Here is a 22,078-nt window from a genome sequence, read left to right on the forward strand (position 1 = left end):
CTTCCCCACACTACCACCTTCCCTCTCTCTCAGTTTATCTCTCATTCCTTTAGCCACTCTCGTCGTTGACCTCAGCTCGTTCCCACTCAGAGTCTGTTTCTCGACCTTTCACCCTGTCTTTCTCCTCCTGATGGTATCCCTGCCTCTAAGGTTATCATAAGGCACTCTGCCAAAGCAAACGATTTTCCACAACCTTGTTTATCTACCTGAGCCAGTATAGGAGCTGCAGCAACAATAGTTTCCTCACAGGTCTATTCTTAGAGAGTAAACTGAACTGAGGGGGACATGGCTCTCTCCGTTTAAGCCCCGTTTAGTTTAGAATAGCAAAATGGAATCGACTGGTCTGAATTATTAAAGCAGAAGCATGAAGTGTTGTGGAGGAAAAAAAAAATGAACCCCTCGAAGCTGAAAAGGGGTCATACATTTCTTATACTTCATTCTGTAGCTGTCAGAAAATTGGAAAATTTCTTCATCCTGTCGGGAGAGAAGCAGGTCAGAAAAGTAGAAGAAAGACCTCTCAGCCCGGAGGCTGCCGAGGTGCAGTTATCTGACATCAACAAGGTGGCGTACGCTGTCAGAGTTAGTCCGTTACTGTTGAAATGTTGAAAATTCTCAGAGTACACCAAGGTTGTTCTGCTGTCGTGGGTACTTAATTTAAAGGTGTCTAATGTCCTTGATTCAAATCCAGCCAGACACCTCTGCCTGCTCCTGTATGTGAGTGTAATGTTACTTATTATATTCAAATTAAACTAAAGTTAGACATGAGACGCACAATCGTGATCTCCACACTCCACACACAGTTTCACCATGTTGATGAAGTCCAGTCCATCTCCTGTCCCTCCTTTGGATCAGATTCATATTTAATGAAGGCAGCCAATGATTGTGTTGGTAGCGATATCATATTTTCTAAGTCAAGATGGAGTGCTAATCTGCTGCTTTAATATCCACAGAGGAAGCAGCAGCTCTCCAGTTTAATGCCTGTGATTTCACAGGGTTACCACCAGTGTAAGGAAAGACCAGCGGCCTGCTGTGCCGAAGCATCCGAGATTTCTTTTTCAAGATGTTTTCCTTTTCCAATTCTTTTAAAGCCACTACAAGGAGTTTTTAACTGGTTATAAAACAGTCTCAATGTATGACTGATGCCTCTATATGACCTACATAAGCAAACAAGACAATCAGAGAGAAAAGAAAGAGAGAGAGTGCGTGTGTGATAGTAAGTATGAAGTTGGCAGTATAGAACGTATTCATACAGCAGCCATTTTCCTGGGATAATGTTAGTCTGCAGTGTTCAAGGTTGCAAGTTGTATAAATGTAAGGAATATGGCAAATTGTTGTCACTTCACCTCCTCCGGATCGATCAGCAACTGAAAATGTGATTTATAATGAGAATCTGGAGGGACATCCGGACATATTTCAAGGTGACACAACATTTTTAATAAACTAACATTAGCATTCAACAATTTTTCATTCAGTGTGCGTCACTGCCAGGTTTAAATAAATGTTTCCAAGATGTGTGTCAATCTTGTAGTACTAATTTAATCCTTTCCTATCACATCGTGTAACGCTTTCAAAAGTTAGTTTGAGCAAGGGAGTGGTTGAATGCTGACGTTAGTGGTTGTCTCCTAGAAGCTAACGGGTTTTCAAATATGTTGTTTTACCTGGAGATATGGCCCGGTATCCCTCTGGATTCTCACTGTCCATCTTTTCAGTTGCTGATCAATCAGGAAGCGGTGCAGTGTGCTATATTTAATATAACTGGTCTTCCTACTCTGAGCATGATGTCAGAGGAAAATGGCTGCCATGTGATTATGGTCTAAAGCTGTGAACGTAGCAGCGCAGTGTGTGCACAGTTTACGTTGTTTGTCATTGAATTAAAAGACAAGGATGACCATTTTCACTCCTACTTCATTAAAGTTTGTAATTACGAAACTTGACTTCCAAATTTGTGACATTTAGCCGTTTAGTGCAAAATGGAAGTTATTCTGTGTTTTCCTTTGTTGAGTATGAAAAGCTGCTACCACAATTTGGAGGCATTATGTTTGTGTCCCAGTGAGGCCCTCTGATGTGAGACTGCTGCTATCTATTAAGCATCAGAATGTCATCTTCTTCATAATATCCCCATTGTTAGGCAGGCAAGTATTTGCCAGCCCCTTTATGTTTCTACAAAGTTCATCATTTAAATGTTAAGATGCTATCTCGTGAACAGCCACAATGGATGCTCGTTGCCATTTCATTTTCCAAAAATCTCCACTGTTATCTATCGCAATGACTCTTTCAGAGAAGAGCCGCAATAAGTGGTGTGGAGTCTAATTTATTGTTTATTTTGTGTTTTAGCAAAAATAAGTTTCGAAGTGAATTTCTTCTGGTACACCAGAAAATTATACTATTCTCAAAAACTTGATTTGTTCAGTGAAAGCACTTTTTTCTTCGAGTTGTAAAATAACAATATTTTGAAGCTTTCTGTTCTCTGTATGCCTTTGTGATGTCTGAAAAATCCATACAGAAAGGAGGAAAAACTGACTGTTAGATATTTAAAATCTCTGTGTAAATTGGGCAGCATAACTGAACCGTGGCATTTCCTCCTGTAAGTCATTCCCAAAAGGGCCATCATGTGATTTGTGAAATCAATTAATCTTTTTTGTGGAGCCAAAATGGCCATCAGTTTCCTCAAATCTCCCCTGTAAATTAGGCAAATGAGGCGCGATAAGTCTTCCTGTCTCTCGTTCCCAGAAGTGGCCCAAAGTGCCATCTTGACATCCACTAGATCGATTTATTTTCCATCTGAAGCCAAAGAGACTGCATGGCCCCCAGATTCCTGAAATCCTCAGCTGTAAATTAGTCTGCTGAACCATGATATGTCTTCTTGTCAGTCTTTCCCAAAAGGGCCATGATAAAATTTGTGAGATTGGTGCATTCGTCATCATCAGGAGACAAAATGGCACGGAGTCGTTTTGAGCAATTGCCGCTGTAAAATATGCAACTTGGGTTGAAACATCTCTCCTGTGTGTGTTTTCCAGAAGGGTCATCACGAGATCCGCGAACTCCGTCAGTTTCACTTCACCAGCTGGCCTGACCATGGCGTCCCCTGCTACGCCACCGGACTGCTTGGATTCATACGACAGGTCAAGTTCCTCAACCCGCCCGACGCCGGGCCTATCGTGGCTCACTGCAGGTGAGAACACAGACACACAGGTTTTGTACAGAAGATAAACTTAATTCCCCCGATGCTGTTGGTCAGTGGCTGCAGAGACCAGTCAAAGACAAACAAAGACAGTCACTCGCTCTGTTGTACACCTCTTGGCTCCTGACTTTCACTGGCACGGCAGAAAGCAAAGGGTTTTACGACACAGAGCACATAAATAAGAAAAAAATGGGGTTTTTGTTGTTGTTTTTATGTAGAAAGGGCTGCAGTGAATGTAAAACATTACATTTGATGATCATTTCAAAGCATGATTTTTACAGTTTATCTACTGAACCCCATGCCTATTGAACGTCAGGAGGATTTTCATTTTCCACCAAACATTTCTGGAGCTTCACAGTAAAACGTTGCAGCATTCTCCTAAAAACAACTGAAGTACCTGGACACAAACAACCAAAAAAACATAAAATGGCAATAGTAGATACTGTAGATAAGAGAGGTACACTTGGGATGTGCTGTTTTGGAAGGCAATGACAAAAACATATTTTGTTGTTGAGTTTGGAGGACTTGTTGGTTCGATGAGAGAGCAAATATCTCGTTCTCAAACACAAGTGTTGATGCATATTTAAAGAAAGAAATAAGACCAGCTGTCAGAATCTTGGATGAGGACAATGATGAGTACATACTATGCTATAACACCAGCTCGCTTGCCGTGCTTCTTTGTTGATTCACATTTGTTCAGTGCATTTTTAATTGCAATACTTGTGTCTTTATAAATCTGAAATAGATCAGAAGGCATTCATCTGTTTCTCAAAAACATTTAGCCTCAAAATCTCCTCCTTCATTTTCCTTTTATCTACCCCAAACTTCCCTCCACAGATATAACAGTAGCACCATTTATCAGCACCAATATGATCACACACACAGCCACACTCACACCAATCTCCCTTGTCCATAAATTTTGTTGGTGTTAACCTTTAAAAAGTAGTCAACGAGGAGAAAAAAAGAAAGAAATTCACCTTCCACCCCACTTTCCTCCCACCGCCATCATCATCGAGCAGGAACAGAGGGAGAAAAAAAAAAATAAGTGACAGTTTTAAGATCCCCACGGTGACAGTATATTTAACCTCCATGTTCTGTTCTTTATGGGATGCAACAGTTCAACTCCGGGGCCGGGTTGTCAGCAGGCTCAAGCTTTAAAAGGTCACCACTCTTGACGAGCTATAAAAAAAATGTTTGGAGTAGATTCTTCATATCAGCACGGGCATTAAAATTAATGTATTCGCTTTGATCGTCCACCTTAATACAATAGATGGCTTTGAATTGGTGGCCGCAGAGGGAATTTAACCCCTAACCTGCCATACAGTGATTGGTAGAGATAAAGGACCCTCATGCAGTACGGTCACCAAACCTTTTCCAGAGACTACTATTACTTTTGAGCAGCGCATTTCTTCAATAATATAATGTTTCACAAATGACGTCTTTTTTAATCAATCTAATACAATAGCGCTCGTTAAGACACATGCAGCACTTAAGGCTTTGAAAAAAATTTCATCTTGATTAAATATTGAAAAAGGAAGCTGCTGAATTGAACCACAAGATAAGACTTGCTTATTTTATCAATATGTAATCAAGACCACAGTCCTTTCCTAAACTTTAACAAAGCATAAAAAAACATCATCCGTGCCATATTCTTTTGAGAAAAATGGAGACAAATGCCTAAAACCACTTCATTTAGTTAGTCGAGTGGTTACTTTATCAGTTGTTTTTCTGACTAAAAGTTAGTTATGTGACAGACCTCATCAGAGCCTTCGAAATCAAACAAGTAAAGACATGCAACTGAATATAGCATCAGCTTTTCTTTAATGGAATATTCATAAAAACACACACTCACGGGCTCCAACAGGACAGACAGGTAATTATATTTAAAGCGTACGTACAGACGGAGTGTAAGAAGCAGCGGACAGACAGACGAGGTGAGCTCACATGGAAACAGGCAGCTCTGGTAAAAGCATGTGGACAGACAAGCAGGAAGTTATGGCCGTCACTTCCAATTTCCGGGGGCACTCTGACGCTATTGGCCTGTGTCATGAGGCTTTCAAACACACACATACACATGTGCACACGCACACAGAGGCCCAGCAGTATTCTGGTCTCAACATTAATCACAGAGGTTGACAGGTAATCTGCCGAGGCGCTCCCTCCTTTTCTCTCTCTTTCTCCTTTCTATCTTTCCTTCTCTCTCTGCTCTTATCTCTCTGTTCCTTCTCCCTCCCTCTCTCTCCCCCTCTCTCTCTCTCGCTGTCTGTGTGAACTGTCAGTGGGATTGCAAAGTGAAAGATAGGTTTCTCCCCTCCCTCTCTCCATGCCTCATCCTCTCACTTCCCTCTCCATCCCTCCATCCTTCCCTCCCTTGATCTCTCCCCTGTGACGACCACTTCTATCACTCCGAATCACAACCCTCTTTCCACCGTTTCCCTCCTCAGCCTCCCTCCCTCCCCCCTTTCTTTCCCCCTCGCTCATTCAATCCATCTATCCATCTGTTCGTCTGTCCCTCCACCCGTCTCTCCCCTCCAGGCATTACTGTTCAGGATGTGTCGCCTTAACACCTGACATGGGGTATTAAAGTCTGTACATGTATGTGTGTGTGTGTGTGTGTGAGTGTGTGAGTGAGGCAGAGCGACTCCGTTCTCACACTGAACTCTGTGTATTTCAGGCATCACGTCGGACATTAGTCGTTCTGTCAGACAATCAATGAAGTTTTACAGTATTTCCTGAACAAAATATGACACCCAATATGAAAATGTGACACCGATTAGCATTTATAGACTGTTCTGATCAGAAAGAAACCTCATCGGTTTGTTTGTTCAAACAGTAAATACAGCATGTTTACATTTCCAGTAGTGGAGGTTGAGGTTGTGTAATGTTGTTAAACCGCCGTTACAAGGTACATTTTTCGACATTATACAACACAGAGTTGCATAACGAAATGATAGTTAATAAACTTCTTCAGGGTACATAAAGTACAGGACATACATACAGTTATTTATGTACAAATAAACATAAACACATAGCACATCTTTTTAATTTGATGATGTGGTCGGCACCTTCACATCAAAAGTTCGCCATTAAAAAGTTTTTTCCCATCATTGAGCAGAGTCACTTATTATAGTATAGTGACATTGTGACAAAATGACCTTTTTGTTGCAGCTCTTAATGGGTACAATAATGTTATCCGATAGATACTGGCATTTTCTACTCCTTAGTATCAGTATCAGCATATGCCCCAAAAATGAATCAGTCGGGCTCCTAAATTAAATTATTAGTAGTGATTTATAAGTGATCGGTTGGTTGTTTATCTGTCTGTAGTGGACAAAATGTTCGACTAAAATGCAAATATTTACTAAAAACTCATTGGCCCGGTTAACGATTCAAACATTGTTGATCTAGCATTAATATGTTTAATAGATAGTCAATATGTGGCTTTTTTTATTTGTCTCTACAGTGCCGGTGCAGGGAGGACGGGCTGTTTCATTGCGGTGGACATCATGTTGGACATGGCAGAGAACGAAGGCGTGGTTGACATTTTCAACTGCATCCGAGAGCTGAGATCACAACGAGTCAACATGGTCCAGACAGAGGTCAGTGTGCAGAAACAAAAGACAAACCATATATTTACCAAAAAGTTCACTGCTCTGGCAGGATGAAAAATGAAGCATGTTTGAACTTTTCCAGTGAAGGATGGAAACTTTCAATCATGTAGGAAGAAATCATCAGTAGCTACTGACTATTGATGGGAAGTGGTAGAGTTTGAAGAGTTTGAACATTTGAAACACACTCAGAGGCTTACACTCTATATCTCTAGTACATCTAGACATATTCCACCGAATGTCAGTTTGAATGTTGGAAAAACAGTGGGCTAGATTATCTTAATTAGCCTGAAGCATGCTATCTATCTGTCTGTCTGCAGTACGAGACGCTGGAGCAAAAATAGAGACAGCTTCTCAGTACTTCTTGCAGTCTTATACTGTACCATCCATCCCAATCAGTCCATCAATATTAAACATTCCTTGAATTATAGATGACAGTAGTACAAACACACACAAACACACACAAACTCTAAATCAAGAGTGTGTGCTTGGCAGTAAGAAATGGTAAGAGATATATTCTAGGATATATTCACACACACACACACACACACTCATAACCACTGACATTTTTCAAATAATTAGCTGCAGAAACTTTGTTCCAGTAAAATTACTGTCACTTATTCGGGAAAATGCATTTCTTTTATTTGCAGTTTCTATAGCAGGTAATCAGAATCAGAAGATCAGAAGACCAGTCTGTAGCATCAGGTCAAGAACAGTCAAAAAATGTGATCTATTCCTTAAAAGTTTTGTCAGGCGACATCTTAGGTTGCTTGCTTTTCTTTACTCAGAGTCATAATTTGTTTTAATTTTGTTCTATCAATCATTTTTTTAAAGAGTCTGCAAATGTTGGGTGTTTCATTTTGGAACAGAAGTATTCATTTCTTCTCTAAGCTACCTTAAGCCGACCTAATCCATCCCGCCTCTGCACTCCATTTGTACTCCTGATGAAAACCTTACACATCTAAAAAGTCAACTTTACACGGAGTAAAGAAAAAACAGCCTCATTTTCAGACTGACAGCTCGAGCTCAGAGCTTGGAATTGACTTTTGAATGGGTGTTAGAAGTGCGAGGTTCAGGAAAGTTATCCAGGGCATCACTCTGAGTGTTTTCATGTGACAGCATCAGTATAAAAGCTAGTTAAGCATGCATGTGTGTGTGTATGTGTGCACTTGAAACCGAGCTGAATGCATCCTGCCCTGCCTTTTGAATATGTGTGGGAGCAATTTATGTCAGTGTTGAAGCTGCTTGACGCTATTATAATCCTGCTGCACACAACACAAAGCAATTAATCTTTTAAAAGGCACTAGGGAAAAATGTGTGTGTGTGTGTTTTGTCTGTGGGTTCAGGTGTGTGTGTGTGCCTGTGTGCATACATGTGTTTTTGTATGTGTGTGTCACTAGAGTAGGTAATGGCCAGGAGAGGACATTTCAGTGATGCTTTTGAAACTCTCCTCCCCGCTCCAAGGGCAACAATTAACATTCAACAGAGAGAGAGAGAGAGAGAGAGATGGAGAGATAAACTGAGCAGCAAATTGAAACCGTGAGAGGCAGCAGACAAACACAAGTGTGAGAGGAAACAATAGAAAGAAATGGGAGAAAGAGAAATAAAAAGTGAATGAACTGTAGATAAAAAGGGAAAAGATAGCGTTAGAGAAAGACAGAGGTGAATTAACATGCACAGAGGCTGCTGCAGCTCATGGTGGCTGGTGCTTTTACCAGCGAGCCGGTCAGAGCACAAAGAGCACACTTGATCCAGAGCGCAGAAACACTGCAGGGCAAAGCACTTCTCCCTTTTAATTCACTTTTGGGCTGCTGAGAGAATACGAGCACAAAAATAATGAATTCACACGCACAAAGCAAACAAGAACTGCAGCCACAGTGAAATGTTTGAGTGTGTCAGAGCCTTGAAAAGGCCGGACATGAAGCTTAGTCCAGACCTGCCTTCTGTCCCTGAGAAGTCAGTGCCTACAGCCCAGCTGAGAAAGTGCAGTGGAGTCCACGTGCAGGTTCAAGACCAAACCTTTGTTTATACACGGGTCAGAGATCTGTCTGTTTTGACTACAGCCTCGTTTTGATGGACTGCTTTTGGTCATGTTGCAGGAGCAGTATGTGTTCGTTCACGATGCCATCTTGGAGGCGTGTCTATGTGGGAATACAGCCATACCAGTGTGTGAGTTCAGAGCCATTTACTACAACATCAGCAGACTGGACCCACAGACCAACTCCAGCCAGATTAAAGATGAGTTCCAGGTAAGAACAGACACTCACACACACTCACACACACTTGTTTTTGTCGTTTGATGGGGCCTTGACTGGACATTCATTTCCTGGAGACAAACCTTGAAAGACAAGTTCACCAAAATATGAAAATTTCGTCAGCTACTCATGCTGATGGAAATTCAGTTGAAGTTTTGTAGTCCACAACATATTTCTGGAGCTTCACAGAAAAACATCATTGAGGCTTTCTCATGAACAGCTGAAGTTATTTACACTCTCAACAAAGCGGGCAAGCTCGTTGAGCCACTTCAGATGGGGTGCACGCTAACACTTGTAGCTTAGCAGCTACAGATACAATATCGGCTTTAAAAAGGATGTAATGTTTCTTTCTTTTCAGCGATTTTTGACCACAAGAGGCCACCACCTCATGTTCTCAATAGGTCCAAAAGCATTCGTGTTTTCGTCTCAGGGAGTTTTTATTTCACAGTTTATTTTGGTCCAATCGCTTTGCTGTGTTACCATGTTCAGGTTAACTTTTTAGAAGACTTAAGTTTAATTGGCATTAATGAACTATTTTTCTGTCTACCAGACGCTGAACATAGTCACCCCTAGAGTCCGTCCAGAGGACTGCAGCGTGGGTTTGCTACCCAGGAACCACGACAAGAACCGCAGTTTGGACGTTCTATCAGCAGACCGATGCCTGCCTTTCCTCATATCTGTGGACGGAGAGAGCTCCAATTACATCAACGCTGCATTAATGGACGTAAGTGTATGTTCGACATATGAATCTCTGTGTATTGTATGTGTTGATCTATTATGGTGCAGAGATCTATAAGCTTTGCTCTGTTTATTTTTGACTTGCTGTTGTTATTCATCTGCTCCATCTCAATGCTCCAGAGCCACAAACAGCCAGCGGCCTTCATTGTTACCCAGCATCCATTGCCAAACACCATGGGCGACTTCTGGAGGCTGGTGTTCGATTACAACTGCTCGTCCATTGTAATGCTCAATGAGATGGACGCAGCACAGGTACGAACACACAGCCGTGCTCACACAGACACACACATACAGTATTCCCTGTCTGTTTTTCCAGCTTTTGGCAAACTTAGTTTCATAAAAAGAGTAAACAGCAGACAGCCAGCAGCTGACGCATCAACTGTAACAACACAGGGCCTTGTCAATACATTCAAAGACTATGTTTATGAATGTGTATTGGCAGTCCTTGGAATAAATCCCTGGCAACAATAAAGTCAAATTTATGCAGTTATTCAGCAATTCATTAACAAATCTTGACAAATCTAAAATGCTGAATTAATGATCAAAATATGCCTCAAAATGAACATAATTCAACATAACATTGTTACAGCTAACAGTCAGAAACCCTGTTGTTGCATAGGAAGTGAAAATGCAACATAAAACTGCAGCAGCTCATGTAATCAACAGACGAACACAGATGAGGCTGCGTCGTCTTGCTCAGCGCTGATTGTAAATGAGTTGTAGATTATCAGCTCACACATGTCTGGCATTTTAAGTGAATAAAAACCTGGTTGTGGCATTCTTTATCTTGTGTGTCTGGCAAGTATGTAGATGGAAAAATTTATTGAAATTACAGTCCTGTTTTTATGTCGGCTTTATCTCATCTTAATCCCGCGTAGAGTATTATATTCCACATGTAGATAACTCTTTTATCTGGCCTCAGTGTGGAAGTATAAAAACTTGAAAATGGAATTCACATCCAGCCACAGAGGTGATAATCTTCATTATCAATGAAGGGAATTCATAAAAGATTTTTCCTCTTTCCAATTATTACTTGTGCTGTTAGGCTATTTGAAAGGAAATCCATGTGAATGTATCTATTAAACCTGGTAAACTTTCTTTTTCTCGCTCTTTCTGTTCTATTTCCCATCTCTTCCCTATTCTGTCTCCTTTAATTTACCTGTTTTCTACAGTTATGTATGCAGTACTGGCCAGAAAAGAGTTCGTGTTGCTACGGTCCCATTCAAGTCGAATTCATATCGGCGGACATCGACGAAGACATCATCAACCGAATCTTCAGGATCTGCAACATGGCCAGGGTACTCACAGACTCGAAGCCTTCACATTTTATACCAGATTTTGTTTAAAGCAACATGTTTAAAATAAAAGATGTTTTAATAATAATAACTTTGTTGCACATATATTGAACAGTATGTGCTTCTGGTGGAAGTTTTCCTTGTGCTGTAAAATGCTGTTGAGTACACGTAGTGTACAGCAGTGAAGACCTTAAAAAAAAAGGAAAGCAACTCCAACAAAGTTCACACCTCCTGACTGTATTTGAAAAACTATGCTCTTGTTAAATTAAGAGTATATGCATGATTAAATTATGGCTGTGACCTGAGGGTAGTCTTAAACGTGGGTTTGCATTCAGGGCCTCGTTCATGTACACTGAAAACACAAATGGTTCCTCGTAGACCTGATTTGGAGTCAGCGGCTACCCCCTCCCCGCTCCTTTCATTTAATTCATCCTCAACCTGACCTAGAGTACGTCTTATCCTGAAATTTATTCAAGATTAGCAAGATTAGTTGACGAGCATTCTGGGAGACTCTGAAGTTAATGTCTTGACCCTTTCTAGTCTCACTTTTTTCTCTACTTCTCATGTTTCGACTTGCACTGCTCCATCATGTCACATTATTACCAATTGCACTTGGTAGTTCACTTTAACCAGGATTTAGCCGCTATTGCACATTAGCTAAGTGGTAAAGTACTGCAAAGAGCTGCTCACAGATACACATTATAGGGCAAAAAGTATGTGGACTTTCCTTCTGCATGGTGGTGAACAGATAATGACTGAATTTTCATTTTTTGGCTGAACTCTTCCTTAAGTAGAAAAACAAAATGCTTTGGATTTTCCCATAAAAATAAAAAATGTCATCCTTGCCCTTTATCTGACATATAACAATAGATAGTGGAAGGATACACCCAGGAAGACAAAGTAACAACACATTCAATGCATTTTTCATCTTCATCTGACCTTTAGCTCCCACTAAGCAGCCAGCAAGATGATACTGACTATACCTCTAACACACTATAGCCGCCATGCTAACTGAGTCCTGGTTTAGAGAGAACTCTAAAGAGACAACGACAGTGTGGTAGGAGGTGGTGCAATAACAACAGAACATTTTTAAAACTATCCTCTCCCCGTGTCTCCATGTTCCTCCTCTTGTCCTCTGCTGCCTGTGTTCTTTTCTCACCTTTTCTTTCCCTTCACTTTCTCACTTCCACCTCTTCTTTCCTCCCCTCCTGCCTCCTCTTGTTACTCCCTTCTGATCTCATTTTCTCACCCATCCATGACGGTACAACTCTAGTGGTGCCCTATCGTCCGCATGCTCCTATAGCACTTAGTGAACTCCCCACTACCCCACTCTCTATATTCTAGCGCTCTCTCTCTCTCTCTCTCTTGCTCCCTCTCAAACACATCACCAGTCTAGCGTGAAATGGCTCATATCATCGGCACAACAGCACATCTCACACTGTGAGAGCAGCTCCAACCTAGCTGAGTCTGTACCACCAACCACTAAGCCATCAAATGAAGAGGGGGAGAGTGAAAGAGCAGGAAGGAGAAATTTGAGATTTGAGAGAGAGAAGGGGAAAAGAGGAAAACATAAAGAGTGATGAAGGTGGAAGGAAAAAAAGATTGAGGCAAAGAAAAAGTTTGAAATGGGAGTTGATTGGAAGAAAGGATGAAATGGGAGAGAAGGAAGGAAAATGACTAGAAATGGGAAAGCAGGTATACTGGAGAGAGAGAGAGAGAGAGAAAGAAATGGAGGAAAATGTGTGTAAATGTCAACGTGTGTTGCAAACCTCACAGTAAATCAGTCTGACAGTGATGGCGGGCTTTGGTATTTGAGGTGGTGGATGCCAACCGCCTCGGGCCAGATGACTGAAAACATTTTGTCTGCCATGAAATTGAATTAAACATTACAAGATGTCCTCTTTGAGTCCAATCCGATTCCTTTAAAAAGGCATTTTCCTCAGAAACAAGAACAAATTGGAGAACAACAGCGTGCTAACACATGAAAAGTGCTTTATTGTCAGCTGAGTCTATCATTAGCAAATGAGAGCGCCACTGAGAAGAATGGCAGCTTCTGCCTAAAACCACACTGTGTTTTGATATCTTAGTTGTCCAGAAACTTGCCAAAAAACAGAAGGAAGCTCAGATAAAACTCTCGAAATGTTCAGTGATGAAGAAGACATGTCCTTCCTTCCACTATCTAACTTGTTCACCAGCTTCGGTTAACATTAAAAGCAAACCCTTAGACTACATTTATGTATTTAAGATTATTTGACTGTGGTCCACGTCAGACTACACGTTGAATCCTTTCCAATCAAAGCTTGGTTCAACAAGGTTTTGGCAGGAGGGGAGAGAGACAGACATCTGAGTCATAAATGTCAACAGACGGCTTCGTCAGAATAGGACAGAGAAATGCTATCCTTTCCATTTAGACGCCTTAATCAAAATAATTACTGCTTGATCTTTATTGTGATGATGACAGCTGTGGTGATAAAAATCCTAATTTGTCACTCGTCTCTCTCCTAGCCACAGGACGGTTACCGCCTGGTGCAGCACTTCCAGTTCATTGGCTGGCCGGCCTACAGGGACACGCCTCTCTCCAAACGCTCCATCCTCCAGTTGGTCAGGAGGTTGGCGAAGTGGCAGGAGCAGTACGACGGAGGAGACGGGAGGACTGTGGTTCACTGCCTGTAAGTTCAACACACGCACACAACACACGTATTCCAAAGCCTGTAATGAAAAAGTAAGAAGTGGGTTAAAGGAGGACAGGAACAAATGCTGTTCACTGGAAGGATAGATCAAGATAAAACTACAGAAAGACAAACGGTGTGTGTGTGACAGATGTTGAGAGACTTAACAATGACGAAGTACTCGGAAAGAACACACGTATACGACAAAACACTTGAAACAAACGGGCTCACAGTCACAGAAACATAAAGACACTCACACACACAAACCTTTGAGATGATATATATACAATATATGGTGTTTGTAGACTCATCCATTGTTCTCTGCTGGCTCGTTCTTTCATGCTTTATTTTCCCCCGCTGATCTGTCAGACATACAGATGGTCTGAGCTCAACATTTATCTCAGTTCAGGTGTGTCTGAAGTGAACTATGAGGAAGACAAACACACACAGCAGGTGGTCTGAAAGGTTTAAAAGGACGATTCATAACAGAAGGTACAAATTTATTGTAGTTTGATAACAATGTCAGCGTGGCTCATAACTACAAATTAGTTAGTTGAAGATATATAACAGATTGCCTGCACAACAAGACCTGCATATTTAAGTATTTATATTATATCTAGCCTTATTTAAAGGATAACTCCACCAGAATTCACAGATAAAAGTGTTTGTACATGTCTTGGGGAGTACTTCTGCATATGTGAAAAGCCTTTTGTGGCTCCAGAGGAAGCTGAAAGCAGTCTGATATATGTTGGACTCGTAATGGGCAGTTTAGAAGCAAATGATCAAAACTGATACTGCAGAACCAGAGATATCGCCATTTTTATTACATGCATTCTTCTTCCTTTGGAGCCTACGTTACCCACAATGCAACTTAGCCCTTGAGTTACATCACTGGAGACAGTTTTATCAGATTACAATAGGATTCCCCTGGAACCACTAAAGGCTTTATACTACTTTATTTCCACAAATGCAGTAAGACTCTCAGAGACCTGGTTGCAAAAAAGATATAAAAACAATAAAATGATTACACACACGTACATGTGTGTGTATTGTATATGACTATATGTTGGTGCACACGCACACAGACGCTGCTCGGCTGCATACAGCTCGTATCTGAGCAGAACAAATGAAGCTGATAATGAGGGGGGGAAACAGAGGCTGTAAAATCTATAGGCGAGAGATTACAGGGAACTTCACTAACAACAACACACAAACACTAACACACCAAACATTGCCTCAAGCGCATCACTGGTGCTCATCCAATCAGCATCCTCTGTCACAGCTCATTGGGCCAATCAGAATTGGCATTGATTTGTTTTTTCTAGCTGCTGTGAGGTTCTTTTTGCTCTCAGTGTGATTTCTGAAAGAGAGTTTGAGATACAAGCTGTTTTCATTAAACGTGCTAAAAAATCAGAAATTCATATCTTAAATCATTCTAGATTATTTCTTAATAGGCAATTTTAAAGATTTCCAGAGATTGTATGCTACTAACTAAAAAAGTCAGTCACCTTGTGTACACAGTGGTCATTTTTAAATTTCTTATGAAATCATGTGTCAGTCAATACTATGGCAGCTGCTTAATCACTACCTTGTTTTCAGCTGCAAGGCCTAAATAGTTTGCCCCCAACTAAAATAGAAACAGCAGCAGTCGGTATCTGTGGAAGCCCTGAGGGTCAGGTGAAGATTTTTTTATTTATTTTTTCCGGGGATCCATATTATTTTAATCTCTGATTTCCTTATTTTTTTCCATCTGTGAAAACATCTGGAGAAAAACTTTATTTTTTTTCACATGAGTGAAACCAAGTTGGAAAAAAACATTTTCTATTTTTTTTCTTCCCCCTGTGTGTGAAACCAAATGAAAAAAGAATTCAGGAGAATGTGTGGACCTGAATGAATTTTGGTTTTGGTTTTATTTCCCAGGAGAATTTTCTTTTCCTTTTTTTCCATGTGTGAATCTAAATGAAACAAGATTAGAAGGAAGCAGCATGTGTGAAATGAGGTGAAAACATTTTTTTCATGAGATTTTTTTTTTCCTCATGAAATTTTTTTTTTTTGTCCAGAGGTGAAACTGAGTGAACAAAGAAAGTTAAAGCAGGAAGAAAAAAACTTTACCACATATCAGAGTTGGGCCATTATCTGACTTGCTGATAATTCACAATATTCCACCTGTGACGGCAGATTAGCGCCAATTATAACACATCCCTCGCCAAAAGGAAGACATGACAGTAATGTTACATAACCTGTGTGTTTTATTGTGCACGAAGAAATTAAACTCCCCTGGAAAAAAACATGAATGCTTTTTGTCCTATTTAGAACATGAGGCAGTGGTGCACTTCAGCCTATTGTGGTCAACATTTGTATTACAAAAAGAAACAAAAAAGAAATTCTCCAGCCAGACTTTTTTTTTCGCTCAGTTTCACTCACATTTTGTGTTTCCAATCATTTTTAGAAATGAAAATGAAAAAATACAAAATCTTGGGAATTTTTTGTTAATAAAAAATCCATGTTTTTCACAGATGGAAAAAAAAACACAGAACTTAGAAAGATTATGCTGGCAAAACTTTTTTCCCCCCCACTTAGTTTTACACGTGATATTTTTTTTTTCCCTCCAGAAAAAAAAAATCTTTGGAAAAAAAATTATTTCAGCCTCCAGAAAAGTCTTTTTTAAATTATTTATTTATTTGTTTTACTTGGTTTCACGTGGGCGGGTGGGATTCCACATTTTCACAGATGGAAAAAAAGGGTTTGCTAGGAAAACATTTCAAAGTTCCTTTTTTTTCCATCTGTGAAAACATGTGTGCTCAATTTTAAGTGTTTGTTTATGTAATTCTCATTTGACCTCATATGTCTCCTTAATTAAAAAAAAAAAAAAAAAAAAAACATCTCCTGAATTTTACTGATTTATTTTTTCCCCACATATTTTCACAGATGGAAAAAAAATAAATAAATAAGGAACTAAGAACGATTATCCTGGCAAAACTTCTTTTCCAAGAGAGAAAGTAATTTAGATCAGACTTGGAAAATGAATCACCAGAAAAAAGAAAATCCTCACCTGCCCCTCAGGGCTGCTAGCTGAAAATATAATGACTGGCTGATCTTGACTCAACTGTTAATGCTTATATACAGAATCAATGGTTAATCTTCTGGTGTCATATGGGAATATAGATGGTGACAGTGATACATATCCCATCTGTGACCCCCAGTTTAAATCAATACTCTTAGCTATTGATATTTCAGGCTTGACTCCTCTTGTATGTACATCAGTTATTTTTCAATAAAATCATAAGAAATTAAAATACTGGCATGAATATCTCAATTTGGGAGCAAATGCTTTGGGTGTAGTTGCCCCACCCTACCCGACCCGCTAACATCACTGCTATGCTCAACCCCAGTAAATGTAACTGACGGGATGCAGGCTTTCTCTGCCTCTGGGTAAAGGCAGCTACACTGGCTAATCAGCCCCAGCTATTGATTTCACAGACTAAGTAATGCCAGAGATAAAGAGAAACATGATGGTTCAATCAGTAGCTGGTGAAAATGGATTATTTTTCTGCTCTTCACTTGTCCTGGAGGTTGGAGTCTGATGGGTCTTTAATGCTGACTACATGTCTCATTTTCAGTGAATCACACAGGGGGGAAGCTGTTAGAGAATATTGAGGAGCGGCACACTGACAACAGCATCATGTGCTGTATTTATTTATATAGATATGTATTTCAGATGGTGAAGAATAAATAGTGTGCTGTCTTGTCCCAAAAGATCTCTAATATATTCACAGCATGTAGCAGTTCACATCTGAAAAATGTGGCTCCAAGTATTTAATAAACACCTTCAGTCTAATTTATCTGATAATTCCTCTCTCTCACAAAGCATCTGTCATCGAGCTTTAGTGCACATGATTTAGCCCTGAAAGTAAGGCAGATATTCTGGGTAATAATTCTGCTGTTCGGCGTTGGTTTTTCTCTTCCAGATACTGTATGTTTGGCTAACTTGGTGATTTGTTTTTAAAGCCTCTATCACCGCGTTCACCGTTTTATGACAGGTACAATGCCAAATCTATGAAGATAAGAACTTTGATAAGCTGAAATCTTCCTTTAACCATTTTGCCAAGCGAGAGAATAGTACAACCACAACTCTAAGAAAGTCGGTATGCTGCGTATCTTTAATGTTTTACGTCATCATCAGTATTGGCTTCAGCTGATGCTTGTTAGTTTCTTTTACATGAGCTGGAACATGTTATGGTTGCTGGTTGACCTTCGGATGGTGAAGTTAATAAACTTAACAAACTGTGAGAGTTGCTCTGACCCTCAGTAGAACTCGAGTCTTGGCCTGTCTTGATTTTATTGGGTTTGCTGGTTGTTCTTCAGTAATTAGGTTTCATGCATTTTAGCCCCTAAGATGTATCTGACAGCACTAATGTAAAATGTATTTACTCTCATTTCCAGATCGAGTGCAGGAATACCTTTGCATTTTAAGTTTTTATCTCAAACGCAGCGTTACGAAAACCAGTGGTGCTGTCTCCCGTTTCAAAACAGATTTACACATTTTGTACGAAAATTAGTCGGTTTAAATGATCGGTCCAGTGATGCATACATTCTGCTTGTTTTAACATTCTTCACCACTTTTGGACGCATTCATTTGTAGTCCTTCAGCAAAAATAATTAGTCAATAAAATCCGGAAAATTGACTAATCTGATACCATCTAAACTGTAGCGGTCCTGGCATTGTTAATGCAGAGTAGTTGCATTAGCAGTAGACAGTGGGTGAATTTCATGACGGCTGCCACTCCACCTCTCAGCGCCTGAATGTTTTATTCAGTCAGAATGCTGAAGGAATTCAGCTGGAACCAGTCGAGACGGGAAAGTCTGGAGCTCTTTTCATGGCGGGTGGTCTGACTGCTGACTGGCAGAGCACTGACTGCTGATCGGGCCACATTGCCTGTAAACACACAATATATACACACAAATATGTTTGCGTCACTCCACCTTTTGTCCATTACAGCTAGTTAGCCCCTGCATTGAGTCTGAAAAGGTGAACAAATCCATTCAGATGTCTTAAATCCATTAGTAGGGCTCATGTTTCTTTAGCTGCATGCAGAGACAGGTCTCTTTGTTCTGCATGTTCACTCTGTCACTTCCTGTCAGTCTTTGTCTCATTTAGCCTTTTCGAAAACTTTCATTGTTGGACTTGTTTCACTTTAGTTTGCTTAAAAAAAGAAAAATCAAATGTCAAATTTGACATTCTGGAAGTTGTATGCACTCTGCAAACTTTAATCCCACTTTTACAAACATAGTCAGGCTTTGTGTTAAATTATCTTTGTGTGTTACAGTTTTTGCACTATTTTGCCCAAAGAAAAATTGTGTATTGTTTGTATTAGAAGTTTGAATCTTAAGTGAAATGTTAATGTCAGAAAAATTACTTATTTTTCATGAAATGTCACAAAGTAAGACGGTTTAAGGAGCAGTTCCAGTGGTTAGCATGTTAAAACTAATCAGTAACTATTCCTGGTTTAGGACAGCAGGTGTTCGGGTATTTGATAACTGATTTAAAGGCAATCAAATCAGAATCAATCAGAATATCATTAGATTACAAAAGCAGACATGAAGCTGCACACAAGTAAACACACAGAAGGTTTTGTAATCAAATGTAGTTGACTAAATTTGGATTTGCCCACTGTAGTCAAAGGTCACAGATGATGACGGTTCAGAGACGCCAACATAAATCAATAACACCCTGCATATGCTCTGACTCCTCTAACTGGACGCAGACAAGTACACTTGTCAATACTTATAGCAACATTATGAAACTTTTTTACCTTAAAATAACAAGTTCAAAACCAATTTTTATGGTACAGTGTCCTGTAATATGGTGAATTGTGTCTCTATCACTTGTTTCTGCACTATGTAACTTCAGTGAGTTTCAGTGGTTTGGGGTGAGAATTAAAGTTAACCTAAAAATAAAACGTTCAAAGTCGACAAAACATTTCTGGAGCTTCACATCCTCCAGCAGCATTCTCCTCAACAACTGAAGTAGCTTGGGACTCGTTTTAAAACAGCTCGTCTGGTGTAATCAATGTCCTTGGAAGCCCCGAGATCCCAAACTGATTTGAAAAGACGTTATTTAGCTTAGCATCTACCGTAAAGATTTTGATTTAAACAAGGCTGTAAAAACATCTCATTTGAACAGAAATATGTGTTTTTTGGGGGGCATTTGCCAAAATTCACTTGGTAGTACACTCTCAAAAGGCTAAAGGCTACAAAGGTTTTCCTTTCTAAACAGAAAGCCTGTCCTCCTCCACACAACCAAACACCGATATACATACAGTCACGGCTGAGAAACAAATCTTGCCTTTCATAACCGGTTTTATTAGTTTTATTAAAATCCAATGAAATGTTTCTGAGTTCAGGGTTCAGAGGTTTCAAGGGCGATTTTGAAAAGCTGACACAAACAACCTCAACACAGCAGCTGCAACTAAGTAGTGACAGGAGAATAACTCAGAGGAGAAGAGAAATGCCTTAAAGGAAACATTAAATTTCAAAATAAACACATTTTTAAAAGCATGACTCCCACGGTGATAAAAGGGGAAAATCAAGTCCTGCTGTTCTGTGAAGGAGGAGAGTGAACCGCTCCAACTTCAAAGCAGCTCATCCAGAAAGACTAGAGGTGTTTCCCAATCCCACTGTTTCTTTCTCTGATCAGCAAGATGATTTTGGCGCACTCACCTAGGTTTCCAGGATGATGATGATGATGATGATGATGATGATGATGTTTGATGATGAAGATCTTGTCTTCTCCTTCCTTCCTTCCTCCCTCCCTTCTTCCTCCTCTTCCTCCTCTACAGTACCGGCGGAGGGCGTTCTGGAACGTTCTGTGCCATCTGCAGCATCAACGAGATGATCCAGCAGCAGAACATCGTGGATGTTTTCCACACCGTCAAAACACTGAGGAACAACAAGACTAATATGGTGGAGACTATGGTGAGGACTCATGACACACACACACACACACACACACACACACACACACACACACACACATTTTAAAGCCAGCCAGAGGCAGGAAATCTAATGCACCAGTGCATTAAAAAGTTATTATCATAGCATATGAAGTATCAGAGACAAATGTGACAGCTACTTGACATTTAGACTTTAGATCATATTGTCCAAGATGTTCCCAGCAAGTAATGTTTAAACTACGGAAGCCCTGAGGGGCAACTGAAGATTTTATTTTTTCTGGTGATCGATTTTCTGATCTAAAATGTCTTCACTCAGTTTCACACATGAAAAAATAAAATCTCCTTGGGGAAAACAAACCAAAAAAAAAAGAATCCCCACTTGGTTTCATACTTTTTCTCCTGGGGTTTAACACGTGAATATTGTTTTTACCTTCCTGAAAAGTTTTTTCACACATGAAAAAAAAAAAATTCTCTCCCATTTTTTTCTTTTCCACTCAGTTTCAGTTTCGCTTTGTGATTTTTTCATCCTGATTTTTTTTCCATGTGTTTTCACAGATTGAAAAAGACATTGAGAAACTTTTTTCCCCACCAGTTCTCAAATCATAAACACAGAAGAGAAAACAATTTAGATCAGACTTAGAAAATGGATCACCAGAAAAAAAAAAGAAAGAAAAGCAATTCTTCACTTGCCCCTCAGGGCTTCTGTATTATACTGATGCAGAGTGACACTTTGTGCAGGAAATCGTTAAGTCAAAGGAGCCTTGTAATATTTTGCATCTTAAGGAAACAATACAATAAGTGCTTGTTTTTGGCCTGTGGCCAAGCATTAAGCTTCAGTTACGGAGCCCCCCAAGGGAAAAAGTTTGGGCAGACCTCGTACAGTACAGTGTACATTCATAAATATGCATGTGCTGTTTACTGTACACAAAATACCAAAGTTCACTTAGAAGTCGATGTTAACTGTCAGTGCAGGAGTCAGCACATCCTTTAAGTCTAACTGTGAGTCAAAGAGACACTGCAGGGCTGATGAAGATGACCAGGGGAAAAATATAGAGTGAAACTAAGTCGGATAAATATGATTTTATGTTGGGAAAATAAGCAAGAGTTTGTGGATGCTATCGTGCTGACCTTACTTTTGAGTCAAATTTAACTTGGATCCTTTCCAACTAGTTGAATTGTTGCGTGGTGGGCATGAACGGTTTTGGGAGAACCACCGCTACATGTCATCAGTCATAAACTGAGGATTACTAAACTGAAATCACTGCCTACAGTTTCCCTTACAAGAAGGCTTTTCACACTGCACTTAGCCCGGAGCTGAAAACATTCTGACAACCTTCTTAGCCAAATGCCGTGTTCACACTGACACACTCCAAAGTGGG

The 22,078-nt window shown here is 40.0% G+C and overlaps 1 protein-coding gene across 3 annotated transcripts in view; it reads left to right on the top strand.

Moving 5' to 3' along the window:
* The window catches only part of ptprt (protein tyrosine phosphatase receptor type T), a 257,994-nt gene that overhangs the window by 231,475 nt on the left and 4,441 nt on the right, over positions 1-22,078 (top strand). For 2 of the 3 annotated variants that reach the window (XM_073468585.1, XM_073468586.1), the window contains exons 27-34: positions 3,018-3,172; positions 6,645-6,780; positions 8,889-9,038; positions 9,595-9,768; positions 9,903-10,034; positions 10,955-11,080; positions 13,583-13,746; positions 20,586-20,721. In XM_073468585.1, coding sequence (XP_073324686.1) covers positions 3,018-3,172; positions 6,645-6,780; positions 8,889-9,038; positions 9,595-9,768; positions 9,903-10,034; positions 10,955-11,080; positions 13,583-13,746; positions 20,586-20,721 — 1,173 coding nt within the window. The remainder of the gene's footprint in view (positions 1-3,017; positions 3,173-6,644; positions 6,781-8,888; positions 9,039-9,594; positions 9,769-9,902; positions 10,035-10,954; positions 11,081-13,582; positions 13,747-20,585; positions 20,722-22,078) is intronic. The other variant, XM_073468587.1, reaches the window with a different exon arrangement.

This window comes from Pagrus major, chromosome 6 (assembly GCF_040436345.1).
Source record: "Pagrus major chromosome 6, Pma_NU_1.0".
Classification (NCBI taxonomy): domain Eukaryota; kingdom Metazoa; phylum Chordata; class Actinopteri; order Spariformes; family Sparidae; genus Pagrus; species Pagrus major.